The 12,693-nt window shown below is 34.6% G+C and overlaps 1 protein-coding gene across 3 annotated transcripts in view; it reads right to left on the bottom strand.

Annotated features, from left to right (window-relative positions):
• The window catches only part of LOC124365223 (flap endonuclease GEN), a 57,260-nt gene that overhangs the window by 21,591 nt on the left and 22,976 nt on the right, over nucleotides 1-12,693 (bottom strand). For all 3 annotated transcript variants that reach the window (XM_046821189.1, XM_046821192.1, XM_046821196.1), the window contains one exon: nucleotides 4,832-4,979. In XM_046821189.1, the coding sequence (XP_046677145.1) occupies nucleotides 4,832-4,979 (148 nt within the window). The remainder of the gene's footprint in view (nucleotides 1-4,831; nucleotides 4,980-12,693) is intronic.

Raw genomic sequence — 12,693 nt, 5'->3', positions numbered from 1 at the left:
ATTTCACTAACACTCAGTATACTTCCAACAACACTACATACAATTTCCACAGCATAGGACACATCGACGTGGGAATTGGAAGTTTGAACATTTTTTAAACACCAATTCGGAGCAAAATGACACAGCCAACGTGGGACTACAACACTCATTAAAACTGATCATATTCAGTATATATTGAGAAAAATGAGGAAGAAAACTGTACAAAATTCCAATGTTTATTGAACCATCGTCTCCTTTGAAGTTCTATAGTAACAAACTAAAAAAGGGGTGGAAAAAAGTAAATCATGGGTAACATCTGGTATTATATTATCTAGTCATAAGAAATTAAATTAAATTTTATAAATTACGTTAAGAGTTATAAAAAGATTTTTAAGAGTATTTGTAATAAATCCAAAAGAATTATTAACCCATATATACCTGGAATATGGAGTAGAAAAACTGTTACTTTGACATACCGTTGCACCGGTAGAGGGTCGATACTGGCCCCATGGGCTTATACAGGTTAATGACTAAAAGACTTAGATGATATGAGCAAGGCTACTTGGAATATTGTTAAAGCAGAGTTAGCGTGTACTAAAGCTACAAATAATTGTCCAGATTTAGTAATAGATAACAATCTTACTGGTAATACAACGGACACTGCCGAATTTTTTAACAAAAAGGTTTTTGAGACTGCCAAGGAAATTGGATTGTCTCCTAGTCAATAGAAAGCATTAAATCTTGTAATGAGTGTAAAATCTAATGAATAGTATACGTTTAATTTTCATAGTACTACTCCCGAAATACTTGTTAAAGTTATAAAACCCCTAAGTAACTATAAATCAGCGGGTTGGGATGAAATACCTCTTAATTTAATAAAAGAGGTTGTAAATTTTATAGGAGAGGCTCTGGCTGTCATTATAATTAGATCAATTCAAATTAATTCTTTTCCGAAGGTTTTAAAGTATGCTGAACAAGTCTATTTTTATGAAAGTTGGGTGGTGTAATCATGATAATTATCAATCAGTCTCAGTTTTACCAGCATTTTCTAAAGTTTTTGAAAATAAGCTTTTAACCAAATCTTTTTTAGAAAAAAATTACATTTTGGCAAATGCAGTTTGGTTTTAGAAAAGGATTGATTACAAGTGCAATATCAAATTTAGATAATGAGGTGTCCTAGGCCTTGGATGAATCCCAGAGAACAACGAGTAACTTACCTACGGCATTTGATTTCGTTAATCATAAGATTATTCTTAAAAAGCTTTATAATTACAATTTTTCAGCAGAAACTATTTTATGGCTAAAATCCTACCTTAGCAACCTGTACCAAAAAGCAGTAATTCTGACAAATAATACAATGTTTAAGTCAGAATGGGAAGAAATCAAGGTTGGGGTTCCACAAGGGTTAATTTTGGGGCCTCTTTTATTCCTTGTATACGTGAATGACTTGCCTATAAATGTATCTAACAGCTTAATACTGTACGCTGATGATACCACAGCAGTTTTAAAAGCCGATAATGATGTTAAATTAAAAATTAAAGTTAGGCAAAGTGTAAACAAACTAGAAAAATGTTTTAAAGTCAAGGGGTTAAAATAAAATTAAGAAAATACCCAAATGGTTAAATTTAGTACTGCTCAATCTAGGTTCAATGATGGTGGGGTAATGGTGTTTAGAAATCAATAATTTATTATGCTTGAAAATACTAAATTTTTGGGGATTTAAATTGATTCACATTTGACCTGGGGGAAATGCATTAAAACAATAATGGGATAATTAAACTCAGCCTGTTTTCAAATGCTTGTATTAAGAAACACTATAGACTAAAAACTCGTTTTATAGTTTTGTACGCCTATTTCTACTCTATCATCCAGTACAGAATAGGAACTTTGGGATTGGTATCAGAAATTAAAAAAAAAAACTTTTTTTAATTCAAAAGAAGTTTTTGGAAATTATAATTTTTTCCTGATTGAAATCTTCTTGTAAACAAATTTTTAAAGATCTCAAGATAATGACAGTTCCCAGTTTAATTATGTTCAAGACAATATTAGTGGTTCTATCTAACTTCTAATCTAAAGAGTAAAATAAACACCAACACATTCAAGGGCAGTCTTGCTGATTACCTACTAGAAAAAATGTATTATAGTTTAGATGCATTTTTGGTATATGTAAAAAAATCCACTGATAATTTGTGTAAAACTGTTTATGACTATGTCTATAACTTAATTGTATACTATGACAATAAAGTATGATGATAATGATGACAACCAGGTCTGAGAAAGAAAAACTATTTTCTTTCATCAAAACATGCTCCGTGTGTCATGGCTGTCCTTAGTGATGACAAAAATTCCTGAATTGAAGTTTTAAAACATGATGCATGAGTTATATTCTCATAACATGATCCTCTCAGACCTCCATCTGTTTTCAAAGTAAAAATAACTCTATAGTGAAATAAACCAAGGGGTCAGATGCTGAAGTGAAAATGATGCTTATTTCACAGACTTGGACAAAACGTTCTACATAGAAGAGATCAGTATTGGAGCATCACTGGAATAATTGCATAAACTTAAATGAGATTATGTAGAAAATGGATTTTACTTTACACAAATATTTTCTAATTCAGACCTAAAACTTTTGATCTTATCCCGATATTACAATTTTTTCATGTGTAACAGTAGAATAATTCACACCAAAACTTTTAACTGACATTGATAAGCTAAATATATGTATCATAAATACCTTTCAAGATGAGTTAAGCAAACCAATGTATCATCTGATTAATGCATCTCTCCCTTCACTTGAATCTTCCTGGAAGGGTTGACAATGGTCAAAACTCATAAAAAAAGGAAATGAGTGGGAGATGTGCAACTCTTTTCCTCGACAGTGAAAACATTGGCTTGTGATCGACTTGCCACCCACCTGGAGATTAATAACCTACCTATATGCATGACGATAAGCTTTCAGGAAAACTAAACCAACTAAATTGGCTCCAATCTACTTTGTCAGTGACTACACTGAATTAACACTGAGGAGGTTATTGCAGATCTCAACAAAGTATTTGATAGTGTCAGAACAGACACACTGATAAATAAGCTTACAGCATTTTGTGTTTCCAACATTGCAATTAACTGAGTCAATCCTTATTCAGATAACAGATACCAAGTGATAGAAATCAAACAAGAATTAGAATTCAAACTATTCAATTGGACCCGGAACTGGTTACAAGTAGGGTACCCTGGGAATCAATGCTGAATCTTCTGATGTTTTTCCTTTATATGTGACATATCTAAAACAATCACAAAGAACAGCTATCTCATTGTTTATAGATGACACAACAGATGACCAAACTAAAATAGATCAATCAAACGAAAACCTACACAACAATCAGAATTACTCTTAGTCCTTGGTGATTGCTAGAAACAAAGAAATATGCCATAGCAGGACATACTGTTCTACACAGCCAAATACTAAATAGAATTTGACAGAACAAACAATTAACAAAAAATTCAAAATACTACACAAAGAAATGAAAAACTTCAGAAATAATCAGGAACAATATAACTTCAACAAAGAACGTGATTAGATTATGAAAGCCTGGCAGCTGTAATAAAGAAGCCATGTTGATTGGTCAGAGATTGGTTAACCCTTTTGAGTACAAACGTCTGGTTATCCCAACATTTTGTATTTTCTTTTTGTATTAAATTGATCATACGAGTATTTAGTACTAATCTGATCACGAGAAAACATTGATTCATATATATATATATATATATATATATATATATATATATATATATATACATATTTATACACACTAATCACTGTGTTAAATAGAAGAAAACAAAAACTATTTTTCACTTCTATATTTCGGGGGATTTAATACCCCCGTCTCCAGGAAGTTTTAAATAAAAATGAATACAAAACTATAACATGTAAACAAGAATTAATAAAACATTAAATGTAAACACAGTGCATAACATTTGATGAAGTCCAGCTGACGTGAAATTTTTCTAATTCAATCTTGTTGGAACAGTTGATTTTTATAAAGGGTGGAATACAACTTGTAATTTATGGCGAATTTTGAATTTTATAAAATTATTTAAAAAGTTATCTTAAATTTAGGCCAAATGGATTTTTTTGTCTTCAACATAATTTGATGAGCTTGCTCCATGTGCTTTAATTTTAATCTGTTGTAGTTTTCATCAGGGCATTGTGGTAGTTGGTGTATTCCTTTTAATTTAAAACACTCTTCAATTTTGTCTTTTTTTGTGTTCTAGACAATGTCTTGCCAATGGTTTATCTTCATCCTTATGGAAAATGTCAAACCTATGCCCTGTCATACGGATTCTTAAATGGTTCGATGTTTGGCCAATATATTGTTTGGAGCAAAACTTACAATTAATTTGGTATATTACATTTTTTGAATTACAGTCAATTTTGCCAATTATAGGATAGGTCATTCCGGTACTACTGCTATTGAATTCTCTTGAAGAACTCATAATTTTACATGTTCCACATCGTGATTTTTTACACATATTTATACACATATATACATAATAATATAGTTATCTGTTCATTGTTGTTTATTTGGTTTAAATATTGAAGGTGCTGACAGCCATGCAGAGATTTTTTTTGAAGTGTTATAAAGTGTGTTTACAATAAAAATTATAAAACTTTTGTGATTGTTTACAGTTTTAGTTATAGTATTTAGTGAAATATGAAGTTTTATTCTAAAGAATACATTGAACAGCAAAGCCAAAATATCTTAAGATTTTAATTTGTGCAATTTTTCTAAGTGGTTTAAAAAAAAATCTTAAATAATAATAATTTACTTAATCAAAATTGTATACCTACCACAAAATTTGGTAATGAAGGTTTGGTCCACTCAAACTTAGGCACATCAACTGATTTTGCAGACATGAATTCAGAGATAACATCTTCTGAAGGAAAGGTAGGATCCAGGAGGGCTTTCTTTCTAATGTTGTGTTCCAGCTTTTCTTCTCTGGAACATAACAGTTTAAATATGTAAAGTAGATTCACTTTTCCGTATGCCTAACCGTCTTGAAATCAAAATCACACTAAGAATTTATGTCACAAAAGTTTGAGTGTTTTGTTTGAAATACACATAATAATTGTGTTAATATTATTTTAAATTATTTAAAAAAGTATTGGTATTCAGTAATAATGCTATTTTCCAATAAATCCAACTTAATAATACAACCTCCCGGAACCATGATTATGTGTAAATGGCCATGACAAAGTATTTGTAATATAAGGTACAATCATAAAATAAAGTTCACAATTACATAAAGGAGCAATGAGATGTGTATAATGCAAAATATGATAATATAAAAATGTGCAACAATACACCCAAACTACTATCATCTCGCTACACTGCTCACTGGTGGTCAATTGGCTATCCGAGATGATACTCCAAATCTTTACTATTAACAGGACAAAAATCTGATAATACAGGAATGTGCAGTAATCCCCCATACCTCTATCATCTCGCTACACTGCTCACTGGTGGCCAATTGCCTATTCGAGATGGTACTCCAAATCTTTGGTATTAACAGGACAAAAATCTGATAATACAGGAATGTGAAGTAATCCCCCATACCTCTATCATCTCGCTACAATGCTCACTGGTGGCCAATTGCCTATTCGAAATGGTACTCCAAATCTTTGGTATTAACAGGACAAAAATCTGATAATACAGGAATGTGCAGTAATCCCCCACACCACTCACCTCGCTACACTGCTCACTGGTGGCCAATTGGCTATCCGAGATGATACTCCAAATCTTTGGTATTAACAGGACAATAATCTGATAATACAGGAATGTGCAGTAATCCCCCATACCTCTATCATCTCGCTACAATGCTCACTGGTGGCCAATTGCCTATTCGAATGTGCAGTAATCCCCCATACCTCTATCATCTCGCTACACTGCTCACTGGTGGTCAATTACCTATTCGAGATAGTACTCCAAATCTTTGCTATTAACAGGACAAAATACTGATAATACAGGAATGTACAGTAATCCCCCATACCATTATCATCTATCTACACTGCTCACTGGTGGCCGATTGCCTATCCGAGATGGTACTCCAAATCTTTGCTATTAACAACACCAAAATCTGATAATACAGGAATGTGCAGTAATCCCCCACACCATCAGACCAAACTGTTGTAAAGGCTGAGAACACACTGTTTAAAGGATTGGGAGGATCAATTTTTGTGAATTTGTTCTTTAAACCCTGAGATTTTCAATATTAACTAAGAAAATTTTACTAAAATACATGGGTAATATAAGGTGTGCAAGTGGTGAATATCTCCAACTTTCATGGAAGACTAAAACCAAATACGTTTCGAGTATAGCTAGCAGTTTCTTCAAACAAGTGACGACAGAAGGGAGGGCACTCTAGGACTTAACTGTTACTTTTCCTCAAAATTAAAGGAACAAGTAGATGATATATTTTACATCAGTCAGGCTGGAATTGCTGGAGTGAGACCGAATTGAGAACTAGTAGTGCCTATGGATCCTCAATGGAGTGCACTCATAAGAATCTTCATGAGCTGTGTAAAAGCAATACAATCAATATTTACACAGATAGCCAGGCAGTGTTAAGGTCATTGTACTCTTGTGCATTTAATTATAAAACTTGTCTGGGATTGTTAAAAAATCTTTTCCTTTCTCTGCAGAAAGGGTTTTTGGCAACAAAAAGGCTAACCTGGTTTTGGCGGCTTATATGATTTGGGCCACTAACCATTCTGTGCAATTTCTAGGTGTGAATCATTTAGGGCCGCCTCGAGATGGGTTAACACTGAACATGAGAGAAGGTAGAAATTGCATTAGAGTCAGTGGTTAATTTCAGTGGGAATGCAAGGGAACGCCGTTCCCTTACCTCCCAAGAGTGCCGGAACGCAAGGGAACGCTTTTAAAACTACGAGTACAAGTTTTAGTTAAAAAAAATTGTAGGTAGGATCAATATTATGCTATGCTTTGTTTGCGAGTGACTCGTAAGCAGATAGTAAGCGCCCGTACAAGCAGTTGTGAGCTGTGCTGTGATGAGTCTTGCACGGAATCAGGCAGGAGGAAGGTGACGGGCGAGTCATCCTAGTTCGCGCATGCGCGGCTGCGCCTCTCAATAACAAAGCAATACCCACCCCACCCCCTTCCTTTCCCCCTCCATTCCTTCACCGCGCCACCGCCCCAGTGATCAAAAGTGTGTTGACTAGTTGACTTGACCTTGGTGTGTTTCGCGTTTAAGTTACAAGTTGCATCGCATCCCATCACGCTTAAGTTCGTTTTTGAGGTGCAGGTCGTTGATTGTGTTCGTGTTTATGCTTATTAGTGCTGGTGCAGCTAAATAGTTTCCTAATTGACTATGACTACCAGAAAAATTGTTGATTTCTTTAAACCTAACCCTAAGAAACAAAAAGGTTATGCGAATAATGAGAACTGCAGTTCGGAAGCATTGACTACAACTTCAATTGTTGATCAAGATAAAAAAGAAGACGCAATCGGGATCAATGAGGATAATTGCGATTACCATTCCCCTTCGACTTCCTCGTCGGTCAAAATAGTATCCAGGTTGGTGGGTTTGGGATCTGATGCAGACGAAGCTAAGGTTAGTAATGAAAATAATGATTTTGTTAATAGGGGTGAACAGCCAGTTTGTTGGTCTGAAGAACAAATTGTTGAATTTAAAGCTAAAAATCCATGGTTAATTGTGAACAGAGAACTAGGTTGCAACGTTTGCCGTAGTGTGAGTACTCTAGGTGCAGAGAAAACGAAGGGCCTAAAGATTAGCGAAGAGTGGGTTTTAGGAACTGTTACCGCTTATGGAAACAATAAAAAAGACCAGCAATCCTCTCTTAGGAAAAAGATATTTTTACACCGTGGGTCTCGAGCTCATTCTTTAGCTGAAAAAATACTCATTGAAGCTAAGAAAGATACAATGAAAAAAGCTGTTGCTTCTATGCATAAAGAGCAGCAGATTGTAACTGAGCGCATATTCCGCACGGCTTATAAGCAAGCTAAACTAAATAGGCCATTTTTTGAGTTTGAAACTGAAATTGATCTTCAAATAATGAATGGCTTAGATATGGGGCGAATCCTACATTCAAATGTTGCTTGCTCCAATATAATTCATCATATTTCTGATGAAATGAAATCAGACTTGATAAATGGCCTAATCAAGTCAGACTCTAAATTTTCCCTGCTTTTGGATGAAGCCACTTCAGTTTCAAACAGAAATGCTTTGGTGGTTTATATCAGAACTGTTCTAAAGGGAATGCAAAACCCTATGACAGTGTTCTTAACACTTTTTGAGCTAAATAGCACAACATCAGCTGGTATATTACAAGAACTTTTAAATCAGTTACAAGCATTAGGTCTAAGCTTTGAATTCATGAAAGACCATATGATTGCTCTAACTTGTGATGGTGCTTCAGTGCTACTAGGCAAGAAATCTGGCCTTGCTATACAGCTTACTGAAACGTTCCCCAACTTGTTCATTTGGCATTGTTTGAACCATCGTTTAGAGCTTGCCGTGCACGATTCCATAGAAGAAGTAGCTGGAATCAATCATTTTAAGATATTCATGGATAAAATTAGAAACATGTTTAGTTGTTCACCGAAAAACAGCAGGGAGTTGGCAGAAGTTGCTAAAGGACTAGAGGAGCAAATGTTGAAAATCGGCCGTGTTTTAGATACTCGTTGGGTAGCCTCCAGCTTAATGGCGGTGAAAGCAGTTTGGACAGATTTTAAAGCTTTGTACAATCATTTCATTGAAGCATCTGAAGACAAACAAAGGGACTCGAAGCAACGTTCAACTTACAAAGGGCTTTGTAGTACATTATCTTCTACAACTTTTGTACACAACCTGGCATTGATGTTCGATGCTCTAGAAGAGTTATCGGATTTGTCCTTACAGCTTCAAAAATCAAGCCTCAACCTTATCCAAGCCCACAGTGATGTAACACTGTTAATCAAAGTGTTTGAAAACCGAGTTGAAAACATGGGTAGACGTTCAGTGGAAGCTAAAATTGCTATTGACGATTTGATGTTTCAAGATGTTAAACTTTGTGTAAGATCCAAGATACCCAGTATTCCAGAAGAACAGTTCTATCGGAGCCTCGCTAACAACTTGACTTCAAGGTTGCTATCATCATCTTCAAATGCGGCTGAACACTACACCAAAATCATGAATGACATCAAAGTGATCCACTCCATGTATTGGCCAAAAGACTTATCCATCACCTACGGAGAATGTGAGATCCAGCGAATCTGCGATAGATTTAAGATTAGCAGCTCTCAGGATATAATTAGAGACTTCAGACACTTCAAGCAGGGACTGAAGCCTATGTTAAGTGGAGAGAAACCTACTATTCTAGAGCAACCGCCGTCGTTTAAGAAACTGATTTCCATCATAAATAGTATTGCAGTGTCTAGTGCTGAATGTGAACGTGGGTTTTCTGCAATGAATCTAATTATGTCTCCTCTTAGATCTTCACTCTACATTAGCACTGTTTGCGATTTATTGTGGATCAGGCTCCTAGGACCTCCTGTGGCTAGATACAATCCCGAGCGACACGTCAAAACCTGGCTGGCGAAGGGACACCATTCTGCACTTGACACCAAGTCAAAACAACGAGGGCAGAAAACTTACCATGAAGACAGCATTGCATTGTGGGAACTTTTTTCCTAAATCTGTTTTTTAAATATCTTTTAGAATTTCAGAACATTAAGTTTTCATTAAAATAACTAGCCTATGCCTAACTTATAGTTGTGTTCTGAACTCAAGTTTCTGAGTTCTTTTTTGTACTTACAGTTAGTTTTGTGTATTGTTGTTTTGTTTCTTTTGTAGTTTTCACTTTAAAATATTAACAAACAACTAAAACTAAGTTTACCAACAGTCTTGGCATTGCCTTACAATATTATACTACAAATCCGTACATATTTGTTATAATAACTAATAAGCAAATAAAATAATCAACCTTAACTTTTTAAAACTACACTAAATTTAAAAAAATGAAACCGTGTTACTCCACTCTGTGTGTCATTTATTTTGTGTGTAATTAAACGCTTCCTTTTCCTTTCCAAGAAGTTGGTTTATTTTGAATGTATTAATATTGTTTTGTACCCATAAGGTATGCAATTTTTTTGTAAAATATGCAAACTTGTAAAAAAGCTGTTATATTAACAAACATCCATTTACATATTAATATGTATTATTATTACTACTGTAATGTGTATAAATAAAACTGTGAATAAGGCTCAATTTGTTTTTATTTTACCATTCATTAAAAAATTAATATTGGCGAGCTTCATTGATTCAAACAAAATGGTCAATGAAATCAAACCAAATATTTCTGGGAAATTTAAAGTAGGCAACAAGGTGTTAATGGAGTAGAGTAGAGTAGAGAGTAAACTCAATAATTTAAATTCATGTTTTTATTTTCTTACATCCTAATCAAGCACCTTAAAGAAAATAAACAGCATTAAAATATCACTTGGTATTTTATAAAAATGAATGTATTATTATGTCTGGGTGGCCTAAAAACAAAGGTTTACAGATATAATTTTCAAAAGTTTTCCTGGGTGAGGGCCCCCCTCCTTCCTGGGGTGTATTCCATACCCACCGGTCTGAGCTTCCCGCTTTAAGAGTTCCCACACCTAAAATTTTAGAAATTAAGCACTGATTAGAGTCTGAGGATGAGTAGATTGGTCCTGCAGTCGCCTTCTCCCAGGATGGTGTCCGATCTCTCCTTAGATAGATCAATGTTTTCTCAGCATTTAGGTCCGGTTATGGGACATGGGTGAGGAAGTATCCTCACAGTCTGCATTTTCTAGAAGGATCCACTCTGTAGATTGTGTGACGAGCAGTAAGAAACTGCTGAACATCTCCTCTTTGATTGATCTGCTATAGCAAGAGAATACTATGCCATATTTGGAAGTCTGGACAAGGATAGTGACTTTCTTCAGGAGGACCAAATCGGTTGTTTTCGATTCCACATATGAGTAGGCAAAGACTGTTCCATGTCTAAGTATGGGTAGGCTGGTTCTACAGTCATCTTCATGCAGGGTGGGTTCTGATCTTCTCACCTTAGGTAAATTGCATCTCAAGTTGTGCCTCTTATTATGGAACATGGGCATCTGAGGAAATTCAATAATAGAATGAGCATTTTTAACTGATGATCCAACTCAGTAGATTATATAATAAGCAAGAGGAAACTGCTGAACACTTTCTTTTGACTATCCAACAATAGTAAGGGAGAGTTGAGAAGCATCTAAAATCTGGCTCTGTTGCAGACTTGACTCCTGGAATCTGGAGTCATAACATATGAAGAAATCCACCAAAACTTTGATGATGAAGGAGCTCAAAACAAACTCTTGGCATTTTTCATTTTTTGACATGCAAAGAGAGAGACACCTAGACTACAAAATCAAATGTAATCTAAATGAAGAGGTAGATGTTAATGTTTTAGATTTCAGACGCTTCACTGGGCACAAGGAGAACTGGAGTTAAACTCGACATTTACATTGAATCAACCCATCGCACCATAGCTACATTATCTAAAATAAGGGAGAAATGTACCATCTTTAGCATTGTAGACAAGTATGATGAATTCCCCAGGAGGACCTGTTTGATTGTTTTCAGTGTTTTGTGGGAGTGCTGCAATTATAAACTGGTAGACTTCACAGTACACTTCCGAGATGCACTAGAAGCCCTTGAAGCGCTATACTAGAAGAAGTATAGCATATGCTTAGAGAATGATGAAGTCACTGAAGAGGTTATTCTATTCCTGAAAGAGCTAGCAACACAATTTTATGATATGGAGATAGATAAGTTGGAGTACCTTCTACAAATATGCTTAGATAGAAATGGCGATTATGTAGGTAAATATGTGTTATAAGTTTCAAAACAATGCATGATATTACAAAAACAAACAATGTTCTGTATTTTTAGTACATAAGGACCCCCTTTCCGGGCCAGGCGGCAATATATTGCCGCCATAGATCGTGTCTGAAAAGTGCCAGGCGGCAATATATTGCCGTCGGTGACATACGCGAAAAGCGCCAGGCGGCAATATATTGCCGCCTTGATATTCGTAATTTTCTTTAAAAAATACGACATCAAATGATTAAAGTTTTATGTTTTTTTATTCCCTGGTATATTTTTAGATATTTAATATGAATATAATTTTTATTTTGGAGGTCTATGCATTTTTATTTTGTAATTGTCACGTGACATTATCAGGTGACTCGATCTATTGTTGTTAATTCTTTATGCTTTAGTGCAATCGTACCATTGTATGCTGGATTCTTCTTCATTATTTTATTTTGTGGTTGTAAATATTAGTAGTGTTACCTGCTTAGCTATTGTGTGTAGTAGTTACAATGACTGACAATTTGCGATCTCATGGGAGTGAAATTGTAAGTAGCATATTTGTAAATAGAAAAAGTGTAAATAAATTTCAAATAAAATTGTGTAAATATTTCTTGGTAAATAGTGTTTTTAACTGTATTGAAACTGCTTATGGATCCTACAATCATCTGTTTACCGGTACATCCGTAATGTGAATATTTATTTTAAGTTTCTTGCAGTTAAGAGTCAGTTGCTTTATCACTTGTTGCGAAGTACAATTATGCGTATTTATACAAAATGTGTCATAAAAAATTTATTTATGAGAGAAATAACACAAAA

The sequence above is a fragment of the Homalodisca vitripennis genome, chromosome 1 (assembly GCF_021130785.1).
Source record: "Homalodisca vitripennis isolate AUS2020 chromosome 1, UT_GWSS_2.1, whole genome shotgun sequence".
NCBI lineage: Eukaryota > Metazoa > Arthropoda > Insecta > Hemiptera > Cicadellidae > Homalodisca > Homalodisca vitripennis.
This window is presented reverse-complemented; position numbering and strand designations above follow the sequence as displayed.